General features: G+C 41.2%; 1 protein-coding gene and 1 long non-coding RNA gene across 2 annotated transcripts; both read right to left on the bottom strand.

Moving 5' to 3' along the window:
- Positions 1 to 809: 809 nt before the first annotated feature.
- On the bottom strand, positions 810 to 2,918 carry LOC116248666 (uncharacterized). Its single transcript, XM_031621588.2, has 3 exons — positions 2,154 to 2,918; positions 1,397 to 1,546; positions 810 to 1,254 (listed from the first exon to the last, which is right to left on the bottom strand). Exons 1-3 carry the CDS (start codon positions 2,760 to 2,762, stop codon positions 967 to 969), a joined length of 1,047 nt encoding a protein of 348 aa, XP_031477448.1. The 5' UTR covers positions 2,763 to 2,918; the 3' UTR covers positions 810 to 966.
- Positions 2,919 to 8,112: 5,194 nt separating this feature from the next.
- LOC126409793 (uncharacterized) lies at positions 8,113 to 9,348 on the bottom strand. Its single transcript, XR_007572548.1, has 3 exons — positions 8,910 to 9,348; positions 8,707 to 8,800; positions 8,113 to 8,157 (listed from the first exon to the last, which is right to left on the bottom strand). It is a non-coding gene; the product is annotated as an uncharacterized LOC126409793 (long non-coding RNA).
- Positions 9,349 to 12,485: the final 3,137 nt, after the last annotated feature.

Raw genomic sequence — 12,485 nt, forward strand, 5'->3', positions numbered from 1 at the left:
ACCCTAATCCTGATGTTGTGAGGAGGGCCGCCGTTTCTTTTTTGGTCTTCTCTCTAAGAGTGTCTGTATTCATAGGAGAGTGAATAGTGAAAGATCTGTGCGACAGTGAACGTAGTTGTGTGTTATTCCTAGTTGTCAGTTGCAGATACAGTTTCTGAAAAGCACATTTTCTGAAATCTGAGCACCTACAACAATGAATGGCAACAGATTTGCTTTATTAAGTGAAGTGCATTCCTTTGCTGGAAGATAGAAGCAAGAGAAGGGGTACTTCCGGTTCCAGTCTTTCAAGGAGTGACAATTGGAATGAGGCGAGGTAATTATTTAACAACACATTGTTTGACATATTCAAAAGCAAATAGCATTTATAACTATGACAAATAATCTCTCTCTCTCTCTCCCCTCCCCCTCACCCCTCATTTTGTTTGCCTCATGTCTGGTGGCTTCTCCTGTACCTTAATAATGCTGCTGAGCCTGCTGTGCTAACAGTTGGACTTGTCTTTGACATTTTCAATGACATAAAAGGTATGGTTGAAAGAGCCGAGAAGAATTTTAATATTAGAGATGCAAATAAATCAATTCGGTGAAGCTTGCGATCGAGTGGTCATTATAAAAGCTGACATTAAACTCACTTCAATTGTGCGTAGCTGCTCAGGACCCGACCGGTTTGTATTCCTGATTGTAATCAGATGGGACCTCATGTCCCTTTATCCTGATCACAAGGATCTCCAGTCTTTCTTTCGTGGTCTTTAAAACCGACACCAAGGTAGATTCGACAAGAAAGAGAGAAAGAGAGGCTGAGTTTCCAACGATTATCTCACACAAGGTTTGGCTTGACATATGTTTTTCTTTGTAACTCATGTTAATCACACTTTTCGAGAAGAAAATAACTACAGAATACAGCAATGGAAACAAATCTTCGTCCATTTGTACTTTCATTGCTGTCTCAAACGTGGTTATTTAGAATCCTCAAGTTGGGGCTTTGTAGTCTTCGTCTTGCATGAGCGTGGCTGTTGGTTCTTGAATCAGTAGGGGCACCAACAACCTGCCTTTCATGGACTCAAAGATCCTTCTGCCTGAGGTTTTGCAAACCTTGATGACTACAGGAAAGAGCCTAAGATCACGTCCGAATGCAAGATGGCGGTGTTCCAGCATCCAGGTCATGGGATCAAGTTGCACTGCTTTGGCGCTTAATTCGACTTCAGTCCACGAACTGTTTCTTCTCCGAATTGTGCATTCCATTTTACCATTCTTCCACTGTAAAGAAAGACCATATTCGACAACTTTAGGCTCAATCCTTGGTATTTATTCCTATTCCACCTAATCAGAAATAAGTACTGTTGTCCTTTCATTGTTGACAATGAGAAGAAAATTGGGGAGCCCGTTAGGCAAATCAAACCTCTACAAGTTGCCCGGATAATATGGTGATTGAACGGCGATGGAGTCCAGAAACCAGCAAGCCTTCTGTTTGAAGGGGCCACCCCCATATGCTGATTTCTTCTCCCATGGACTTGTATAAGATGCACTTGGAGTGTAAGAGCAAGCCATCCTACACAGACATGGTTGTGGTAATTATAATCAGACCACGGTTTTCAAATTAAACGAAGCATAATATAAGGAAATGAGCACCCATCTTCATTATGCTAATTAAGTTCAATATTTTTTCCCCATTTTTAAGGTGCTAGTCAAGATACTATTCGTTTTATTGGATTCTACTGTAAGCTGAAATCAAAGAAAAGAAACGGGGAAAAGATGCTTTAGTAGCCAAGGTGTAAAATATTACTGCCATTAGCTGTGAATTTAGTTCAACTCTTTGCCAAATTATTCTCTGTTTTTATCCACTATGCAATTTGTGTTTACCCTGAGCATATTCATAACCAAGCTAGACATGAGACTTGAGAACGTGAACCCACAAGTGAAATACGCAAGGCCATGAAATTGTTCGCTGCATGTTTTCTGCATCTGTGATACGGCTCAATTCATTAACTCCAGCGTTTGTAATGGTTATGGGGATCGAATTCTAGTTCTGGTGAAGTTAAATATTTGTAAAATCCTATTGGCCTTGTGCTCTGCTAATGCGAGTGAATATTAATCTCAAACATAGGGGCATACTCAAAACACAAGGAACGTGCCATTTTTTGTGAAAATTGGCTCACCTTCTTTATTTCCCAAGCAGAATCCATAGAATTGCAGTCTTCGACATTTCTAGATCTGATCGTTTTCAACTTTTTCTGGATAAAATGAACTTGATCCCTGACATTTTGCAGATGAGACGCTTCTGCAGCAACACCATGAACAACTTCTGGCGAGAAGGCGGTTCTGAGAAGCACTCCACTGAGGTAGACATACGCAAGATCTGCCATCAGAAAGAAACAGCAAGCTGCAACGACTCCCTTGAAGGCAAGGCCTGTGCTACCAAATTTCCCTTTCTTCTTCCTTCCTTCCTCTGTTGGATGTGCAGTGGGCTCTGATGTAGTTGTTGATGTAACGGACGATTCAACAGCCTCACAAGACTTGGACGTTGGCGACGGCGGTTCATAATGCCGTGTTCCAAAACCCAGAGGGGACACGCTGCGAAGGGACGAGATCTTGGAAGTGGGCGTTACGCTGGCGAGGTTACTCCTATGTTGGTTGGAGGGCATGAGGTCCAGAGTGGCATTTATGCTCTCTATGCACATTTCGCAGAGGCAGTTGTTTGTTTTCCGGCAGCCGGAGTAGTAGCTGTCCGAACCCTCTGTTCGTGACGCCACGGCCATCGTGGTCATTGCCCTGTCTGAGAGCGAGCGCGAGAGAGGGAAAGCGAGAGAGAGATTATCCCTTCTTCTCTTCGATTGTGGCCATTACGTTGATGAGAGAGAGAGAGAGAGAGAGAGAGAGAGATTATCCCTTCTTCTCTTCAATTGTGGCGATGACGTTGATGATTGCTGTGAGAGAGTACCTGTGTCGTCATTTTTTGAAATTTGAATTGCTAACGGCCGGGAGGTTCTTTCCATCCTCCCGTGGCCGACCTTAACAGCATAATTACAAGTATGCCATCATCAGCAAAAAACATCCTCTGCAAGCCAGAGATTTTACCTTCACGGCTTCAATACGACCTGGGTCGAGTCAATGGTCCGCGGTTGACACGAGTCGGGCCAATTGAACGGCTCATGCGAGTCGAGAGGCTCAAAACTCATGTCGTCCAAGGACCCAGTTGGGGAAGCCAATCGGACAAAAAACTAACTCAGGTGCGTGGTCAAACAATGATGATAGAACTGAACCCACCGAGCTAAGTCGAACCGCTTAATTCTAGGAGTTCATTTGGCAAGAAAAACTTGCGAAATGCCTTATATGCATTTTCTTGTTGCTTTTTCCTGTCACAAGTAGTTTCTCGGACAGGTTTCAGGTGAGTGGTATTACTGCCTGAACGAAAGTCGAAACCCTCCTTTCCGAGGGGTTTTTTATGCAAAAATGCTTCTAAAACTTAGAAGCTTCTCCAGTCACAACAGCTAAATGCATGTGGCTGTTGTAGTGATATTATATATATATATAGATTTTCATAGCTTTCTTAGTTTCATGCTAATCCAGGTTTGACTGAAGAAGTGAACAGATGGTAGCGGGCCTTGGACATCCACTAAAACACAAAAAAAGAAACATCTTCCTCAAAACGAGCTGTTCTATCAAGCAACTTTTCTCCATCAAAGATTTCTTTCCATTTTATTTGAAACTGATATTTCATTAAGATCTTTATCAGTCTAAGTTTTACGTAATCAATTGCACGGGTTCATTCTGCACCAAGTCGTTATGATAAGATTTGACAAGCCTAGGAGAGATTATGCCAACATATATAATGAACTCTGGAACTTCTTCAACTTGAAAAACTTACGGAAAGCTTTAAGTTAAACAACACAACAACACGAGCAATTCAGACTCATGAACAACCTAATCTTAGGCGACCATATCAATGAGGCACAAGAAGCATAGATAGCAACGCAGTGGCGGCGCCTGAACAATTTCAAGTCGAACACGAACATTGAAAGAGTCAAGCCTGAGCCTCTCTTCATAGGAAAAGGTATTTTCAATTGGAATTCTTAGAGTTGTCCCTTCAGGTTAGTGGCTAGTTCGCATTGGCAAAAGAGACCACTGTACAGGCGAAGACACGCCGGCGAACATGTGCAGATGATTCATAAGACGAAGTTGTCGTCGTCACCATACGACAAGTGTCCTCGTCAATGAAATGAATGTGAGTGGCATGCTCAAGGCATTACATATGCGGATCTTACACCTTCTGCCACAACGCATACTACAGGCTCTACTGGAGGGGGAAAGAGCCGTGGAATTAAAAGAGTCCCTTCAGCCATGGCACGTCCAAGGAAGTTACTTTCAACTTTCAAGCAATGTCTTCTGAAAAGGAAAACGTGGGTATGCTCCTTTCTTTCCATTAGATAAGTAGGTCAACCACCGAGCACGTTATATATATTATATATATGTAAGCCACGTAAAGATCAGACTCAGCAATTCACTGTGTATAACTACATATGTTTGCCATTCCTTGGTTCTGCGCCTTTCTAACAGTCGAACAAACGTCATGCAAGGCTCCTGCTATTGACGTCAGTGATTAGTCTTTTCAAATGAACACAGGATGTGTTCTTCCTTCGCGTCTCATTGGTTAAAAAGGAATCCTCGAAGTATTAATTAATACGATAATTAAGTCTTCTAAGGTCATCATTTTTTTAGATTTTGTTCCTCTTTGGAGCGGGTGACCCATGTTGCACATTTCAATGTGAACATCCTTGAGGTTACCAAGCACTTCTAATTAGTTGTTGCATTCTTCTAAGCAGTATCAAACTGATCATGATCACTAGCTTGTCATGAGCAGATACATGGTTCCTGAGGGATGTTGCATGAAATACCAGGTGGTGACCAACTGAGTCAAGTTCATCCCCAACCTGCAATCCTTGAAGTCGATCTCCTACTTGTTAAGGACTGCCAAAAAACAGCTTCTGCTTTGCAGAAAACAATGTGCTCCTAGTTCTAAGTTTCGGCCCCCCAAAATGAAGGAAGCCCCTGTGATCTTTTGGCATCAACATATTTGGCAATGAATCTTTCGATTTGTCGTTGTTCTTGGTGTTGATCTCAACTGTTTATTTATTTATTTATTTTTTTCTAGAAGTCTTTGTCCAGAAAATTCTTTTCGCTTCTGTCTTTTTCAGCAAACGGAGCGAGTGCCCTGTAATTGAAAGCACGTTCGTGAAGCCTCTTGACCCAGAAAGACTGCTTCTGCTTGCCAATGAAAAGGCATCACAAGTTGCGTTATGAAAAATTCTCTTGTTCTTATGCTTTTCTTTTGTTTCTGACAACATTATGCAGTTATACTGCATAACATAGTTATTTGTCCTCTTGTGTTTTTTCTAAAAGGTTTCTTAGCTATAGCTAGCCTAGCCGTGCTGGGGTTCCCCATAGTATTCCATCCATCTCTTTATCTCTTTATATATATATATATATATATATATATATATATATATATATATATATATATATACATATCTATGTATGTGATTTTCTTTCATTCAACATCTCAGCTGTATTTAACAAGTTCAAATTGTGCTTTCTCTTGAAAATTTCAATTAAGATGTAAGATTAAAGGTCTCTCAGATATAACAAGGTAGCTAGGGCCGAATAGGCAGGTCCCTGGTTTTTTCATATATGTGCTTAACCCTGTAATACTGTGAATAGAAACATTTCTTTTCCTAAATTAAATTAACATGGTTCATGTGTGTAATACTGTGTGCCTACTGTGTGCTTATATTGCATCAATATCTTCTGAAGATTCATGACTGCGATAAGACAAATGCTTCTCTCTCTCTCTCTCTCGGGTCAACTATGATGGGCTTTGAAGTTAGGGTAGGAAATTTAATTGGTAGGTCGAGTTCAGTAGTTAGATTTTTTCAATAATTATTGCTTGGATAGCTTGCATCACAGAACAAAGCATAAATCATGCGTCCATGGCTGGCGAATTTCGTCATCCACTGATTACACAACTTTTCTCATCCACATGAATGAGAGAGAGAGAGAGAGAGAGAGAGAGAGAGAGAGAGAGAGAGAGAGGCGGGGAGATAGAGACAGGGATTGGTCGGTAGAACGGTAGATCTCAATCAATTTTTTAGCCGTCTGCAGAGAGAGAGAGGGAGAGAGAGCACGGATGCCCATGTGATGAAAAAAGTTGATTCATGGATGCTAGTGTCACAATCTTAGTTTGCTCACAAACGAAAAACAGAAATTTGGCATGGCGTTGGCATCTTTGAAACTCGTTCAAAACCATGAATCCCACTGTTAGATAGACCGAGTGGTTGCACTGCATGGAATCTCGAGGCACGATATATATATATATATATATATATATATATATATATATAGAGAGAGAGAGAGAGAGAGAGAGAAAGAGAAAGAGGTAATCCGGTATTCGTGGTGTTCTGACTCAATCTGATGAGGGTATAGTCTCTCTCTCTCTTTGCACATTAACCTTTACGGCCCCATGGGACTTTTCAGTTAATCTGAAAAAGCTGGTTGTGGTCCAGCAACGCCCTCGCTCGAGACTTTGATCACATGCTGATAGAGCAGAAATTCTTCAATTATTGGTGCAATTGGGAGATATACTGTTACTTTCTCCAAAAAAGCTCTACACTGCTAATCTTATATGAGGAATTTTCTCTCTATGAATCATTTTTCTGTTCAGAAACTAAAAGAATGAAGTACCCTCATGAGCTCTGTTAATGTGTTCATAGTACCAGTGAAAAAGCTTACAGAAGACCTAATCCAAGCCGGTTAATTTTAACTTGCCGTGTCCATAGTGTGGCTTTGAGCTCGTAATTCAGATTCATTAAATTTTGATATTTTAACTATTGTGCACTATCAATCTGCTAAAAAAGAAAAAGGAAAGAAAATGCATGGAAGGAGCTCCTCGATACCGTATAGGTGAGCTGGATTGGAGGTGCCAACTTGAAGGAGGTTCAAAGCGCGAGGCTTCTGATTTACATATCTTGTTTTCAAGCACCAAAGCAATATGGAGAGATTTCCTGGTGGGCATGAGGAGGACACAAGTGGGTTCTATTATATACAGACAGGCGACTGAGACAGATATGGCTATGATGACACTAATGCATCTTCAAGTTCTAATACATCCACAAAACTCAGTTGCTTTTACATGCAAAAAATTTGGAAAGGAAAATACAATGCAGTTGCTGCAATCACCATATGTTTGGTAGAGTAAAACATTATCGTTGCATGGTAGTACCCAAGTTTGTTGCTGGTCAGGCCTAAGCGATTGGAAGCAGAAAATTTAGACGAGATGCTCTGCAATATGGGGCTCAGCTCAACTGGTCAGAACAGATTGGAGATAGCTTCCCAGGCGGCTTTTTGAGAGACAAGCATGACCAAACAGCGAGCCCAATCAAATTTACAGGGTTTGAATGTTGGCTCCGGTGGTTCATCAAAAGGAAAAGGAAAAGAAAAGAAAAATCCTTTGTTTTCTAATTTCAGATCATAAGATTTCTAAATTTCTCCTGCAAACTGAATCAAATGACATAATAATGATGGAGTAGAAACTCGGGAAGCAAGGCTCAGTTGAATCTCGAAAGTTCGTGACTTCTGCGCGCAAAATCTGATCAAGAGATCAGAAAATTGAGCAAGGAAGACGGGGAGAACCACCATCCTCATCCTCTTCATCATCATAGTGACATCATCACCATCGAACATAGCTGGAACTGATGTTTTGCTTCACTTGCGCTGCAGCAGGGCTTGCTGCATGACCATGCTGGGCTTCTTGGTCTACTTGTGGCGGACCTCAAGATTTTCTTTCTTGAAACCTCCCTGACCTTTTCCTCAGAAGTTGGCACATGCCGTCCGCCACCTTCACGGCCGGATTCGATTTGCATTTCCTGCAGAAGGCCATGTGCGAGTTGATTGCTTCGTCAATCCCAGATGTGGCCTTCTTCCCCTTGGTTATTTCATCTCTGACAGCTTCTGCACACAGCCCGCACAGCCATTTCCCACTGAATTCTGCCTTCACCCCTGATATGTATTGCTGGGTGCAGTCCTCCTTAAGGCCACAACAATCACAATTCGCCAACTCAATCTCCATGAGGAACTCTGGAAAAAGACTGGTATCCTTGATATGCCTTTCTGGTACAGAACAGAAGCACAGAAAACGAATTAGTGCCTTTGAAAGAACTTTTATCTGTTTGTCTCAAATTGCATACTTGTCAAACTTGTGCAACAGTCATGGGATTGCCAACCAACAAGCAAAACAGAATAAAGAAACGCTGAATCAGTTCTCTAGTCTAAATTTTATTTCTTGGCTGTGGAGGTTGCTTTCGCGTGCAACTGAGACTATTGAATCAACAAAAAGGTACCAAGCACTGTGGCAATGTGAAAGAAAAACGAGTATAGAGATTTCAATAAGATTTTCAACTCAAGATAGATTTTTTCATTTAATAGCCTTCCCCAGAAAATCAAGAAAACAGAATCAGACAACCAAGGAAAAAAATTTTGAAAATTTTCACTGGCTTTCTTTTCCCACCGCTGGAGGAAGAGCGGCATGGGATCTCTGTCAAATCAGAGTTTACAGGTGAACAATGGAGTAAAAGATTGGCGTAGAAAAAAGGCAAACGTTTTCAAGGAACAAATGAAAGAGTATAAAGATTAACCGTGATGACAAAGAAGAAGACGTACCAGGCAGCAAAAAATTGATCTTTCACTATGCAGCAGATACGCCTTCCTGAGATGCGTCTGCGAAAAGTAGCGAAGATTTTGCTCAGATGGGATGCTGGGAGAAAGAGAGACGCATAAATTTATAGAAGCAGGGAGGGAGACAGACTAACAGAGAAAGACCAACCAACAAAGGCAGGCAGTTTTATAAAAGGGAAAAAATCTACCCCTTAATTTCTTCCTTCTTCTGCCCCGCACCCCTTTGGAAAACGAGCCAAAGATGCGGGGGTTCCCATGGGTGCCTTGCATTTTAAAATTGCCATGCGCCGAAAACCTTCTGCTTTTCTAGTTTGTTAGTATCTGCAGCAAGGAGAAAACCGGCTTTGAAACTGAAGGGTGTCTAAGGTTTGACAGCAAGGTGCGTTTCTTGGCACAATTTGGTGGGAATCTGCCTCACACTTAGTCCAATTAATAAAAAAGGATCGCCTCTCCCCAAAATGATTACGATCTTGATTCTTTCCCCCGTCAGATAGGATATCTACCCTCACCCCAATGACAATGGATTACGCGCATAGGTTTCGAACCTGTGATATCCCCTTTAGAAACAAGACTTCTTGGGCACCAAATCTTTCGTCTAAGTGTATATAGATTTTAGTTGTCATCCTTGTCTTCTCCATCCAAACACAACTGCAAATTACAAGAGCTTTTTCAAGCCCTCCATTTCAGCCTGCTTCCGGGTAAGTTTGTCAAAGGAAGCTTCGATTCTGACCTGTTATTGCATTACCATTGTGGACATGGTTGAAGTTCTGATAAGAACTAAAATGCCATGAAAGTCAAATGATTGAGAAAACCAACAACACTTTTGTTTAGCCACTTGTGTTCTCTGCAATTATAGGATAGCAGAACACAATTCTCCCTCTTAAACAAATAAAATGTTCTGCAGGGCAAGTTTCGTGTGCTTTTCATCTACACTTATCTTGTTGATATAATTTTAACATTGGGATGGCCTTGGCCACCTTGAGTAGAAGAAGCAGAGGGCAAGCGAAACTTCAGCATTGACATTGCATTATTTGATCTTTAGAAGTGCTTCCGTTTTTCCTTTTGGACTTATCCATGGTATCTTTTCCTAACTGCTCCCTTAACATCATTAGTTTTTTGGTGATTCCTGCTATTCATTTATAGCGGTACTTGATTGCAGGGCTTAGCTTGTGTTGAATAACTTCGTGTCTCCGCAAGATACTGTGGAAATTTACCCTGCTGTGACATTTTGTTGTGCTTGAAGGGAATATTTTTCCAATGATTAGTAGAAGCAATGTTAAGATGTCCCCAATGTGAAAATCTTGCTATGGTAAGGCTTGGACAAATTGGCAGTCAATCTTGAGGTAAAACAGATTCTAAGAGGCAAGGGTGAAACCATTTGTCTAGCGTGAGTTGCTGCGTCCCGAAAGAGAGTGTAATAGCTACCAAACACGCTCACGTAACATCAGCCACAAATCTTTCATAAAGAAAAACTACCGAGTTCTTTTGGATGTGTCATATTTACAGTAGCAGGATATTTACTATGCAACTTTTTTGGTTTGTTCCTTGGTACAAAACATTCTCGAGTACCTGAACCTTGTCCGTAAGAGAACTTCCCCACTGCTTCAGCCAGTAAGTTTGCCAAGTTTGTTTAAGCATGACCTCAATTTACCAACGAAGCGATGTCTTCAGCCTTACTTCATCTTGTACTCTCTCTCTCTTTGTGTGTGTGTGTGTGTTTACAGTAATTTCACCATCATTCTGGCGGCACTGACTTGTTGTATCTAACTAAACTTGCCGCATGTGGCCACTTAACATCTGGGTCTGTCTTTTATTAGAGAAAGGACTGCTTTCACATGCCAAGTCACAAACTGCTGCCACATGTGGCAGCACAGCCTTCAACCCTTTGTCTTCTGCTGTTCAGTGACCAGCTCTCTCTCCTGCCTGTCATCCATCTCAACGTAAAATTCCCTCTCTGCGTTGGTGATAATACTTCAAGTGATTGCAATCCTATAATGGCAGAGGAGCCGCAGTACTGCTCTAAAAGCTTCATGAATGACCACCATTCCCTCTCTTTCTCTCTCTCTCTCTCCACACCTTGACGTATAACATATGTGTGTGCGAGTGTGTGCATCAGCGTGCGTGTGTATAATCGTGCATATGTAGTGGATCACAAAGAAGAGGCAATGACCTTGGGACTTCTCGAATCCCATGCTGACATATGTTTTCTAACGGACTGCTCAGGATTTCTACTTTTGGCTTTTCTTTGATTCGGATTTATTCTAAGATCGATTGTAGAACTTTATGGCTTCAATCTTGAAGAGAGTTGACAGTTGAAACTTGTTTATGGAAATTTCATTCCAGGAATGAGTGGAATGGGAAATTTGCTTTCCAATCCGTTTTTCCATCATATGTGACTGAAGGGGATGTTAATTCTAGGAAGTTCATCCCTCATTTGGTGGGTGGGGGGCGGGGATGGAAATTCCGGAAACCAGCTCAACGTTTTGTTTTTTGATCCCTTGTTTGACACAAGGGATCAATTTTAAATATTTGAATCTCATATCTTTGTCTACAGTGTATTGCCAAACGGGTCTTCGTGAGTTCTTCCCAAATCTCTCTCTCTCCAAATTTGAGAGTTCTCCTTCACAGTTGGTATAGAAAAGTAGCAGTAACTTCCTCCAATATTCTTAAATTCAGATTGCTTCGTAAATACAATTGATACGTGCCAGAGGTCTACAGGACATCGCAAGCCCGAACACTAGGAAGAGTGAAGATGAGTACACCCCGTGGTGGACATGAAAACTCAAGTGGGTTGCTGACGCTTTTGCAAGCACCCACCCTCAAGATGCAAGGCGTTTTCATGCTTGCAGCAGCCTGTTAATTTTTCAGTAGCACTAAGCAAATAGCCTTGAGGGGAACCTAATTAGGACTCAGTAATGAGAGTTTCTGTTAGACGTTATGCTGCAAACATTTCTGAACTTGAAATTATCCCCATTTTGATATGTCCATCGAATAACGTGAATGTGATAATCTACAAATAGCCTCGAGGAGGGGGGACCTAATTAAGAGCCAGGTTTTCTGTTAGACGTTGTGCTGCAAATATTTATCATTTTGAAATTATCACCATTTTGATATATCCATCGAATAACGTGATTGTGATAATGTAAAAGAATATTAAAATAACAAAATTTCCGTTTATAGCACGCTAGGGACTTTAATTACACATCCAGTTTTTATTTATATCCTAATTTATATTTTAGCTTCCAAGTCAACAAGGGCGGCACCCGTAAAATAGGGAGACAGAACCAAACCTTCCAAGTTGAAAGTCGATTAGCCAGGGTGCGACTATCAGCATGACCTGATAGCATTGTCCTACCCGAGCTTGACCACCATAAAGGGGAAAAAAAAGTTGGAGCTTTCTAAATGCTGCAAAGAGTTGTACCTGTAGTATATTAAGACATTAGCCCAGTTTTATTATGCCTGCAATAAAGAAGATAACAGAGATTGTACTTTGGCATGGGCAATCCATGTTATATGACGCACAAAAATGCAGTTATCTGGAACCAAAGTTCAAAAGCTTCACGAATTGGTTACTCGAAGCAAAGCAAGCAAACCAGCATAGACCATAACATTTCACTGTTAGTTTGGTGGTACATCTTCCCAGCTGTGATCTGGCCAATTTAAATGTAAAACAAAGAAATTGCACGGAAACCAATTCAATCTGTTTCATGACTCTGCTTAGGTTGCTTTTTCACAAGACCCGGAGAAAGCAATTAGGCCTGCAC

This window comes from Nymphaea colorata, chromosome 2 (genome assembly GCF_008831285.2).
Source record: "Nymphaea colorata isolate Beijing-Zhang1983 chromosome 2, ASM883128v2, whole genome shotgun sequence".
In the NCBI taxonomy this organism is placed as follows: Eukaryota; Viridiplantae; Streptophyta; class Magnoliopsida; order Nymphaeales; family Nymphaeaceae; genus Nymphaea; species Nymphaea colorata.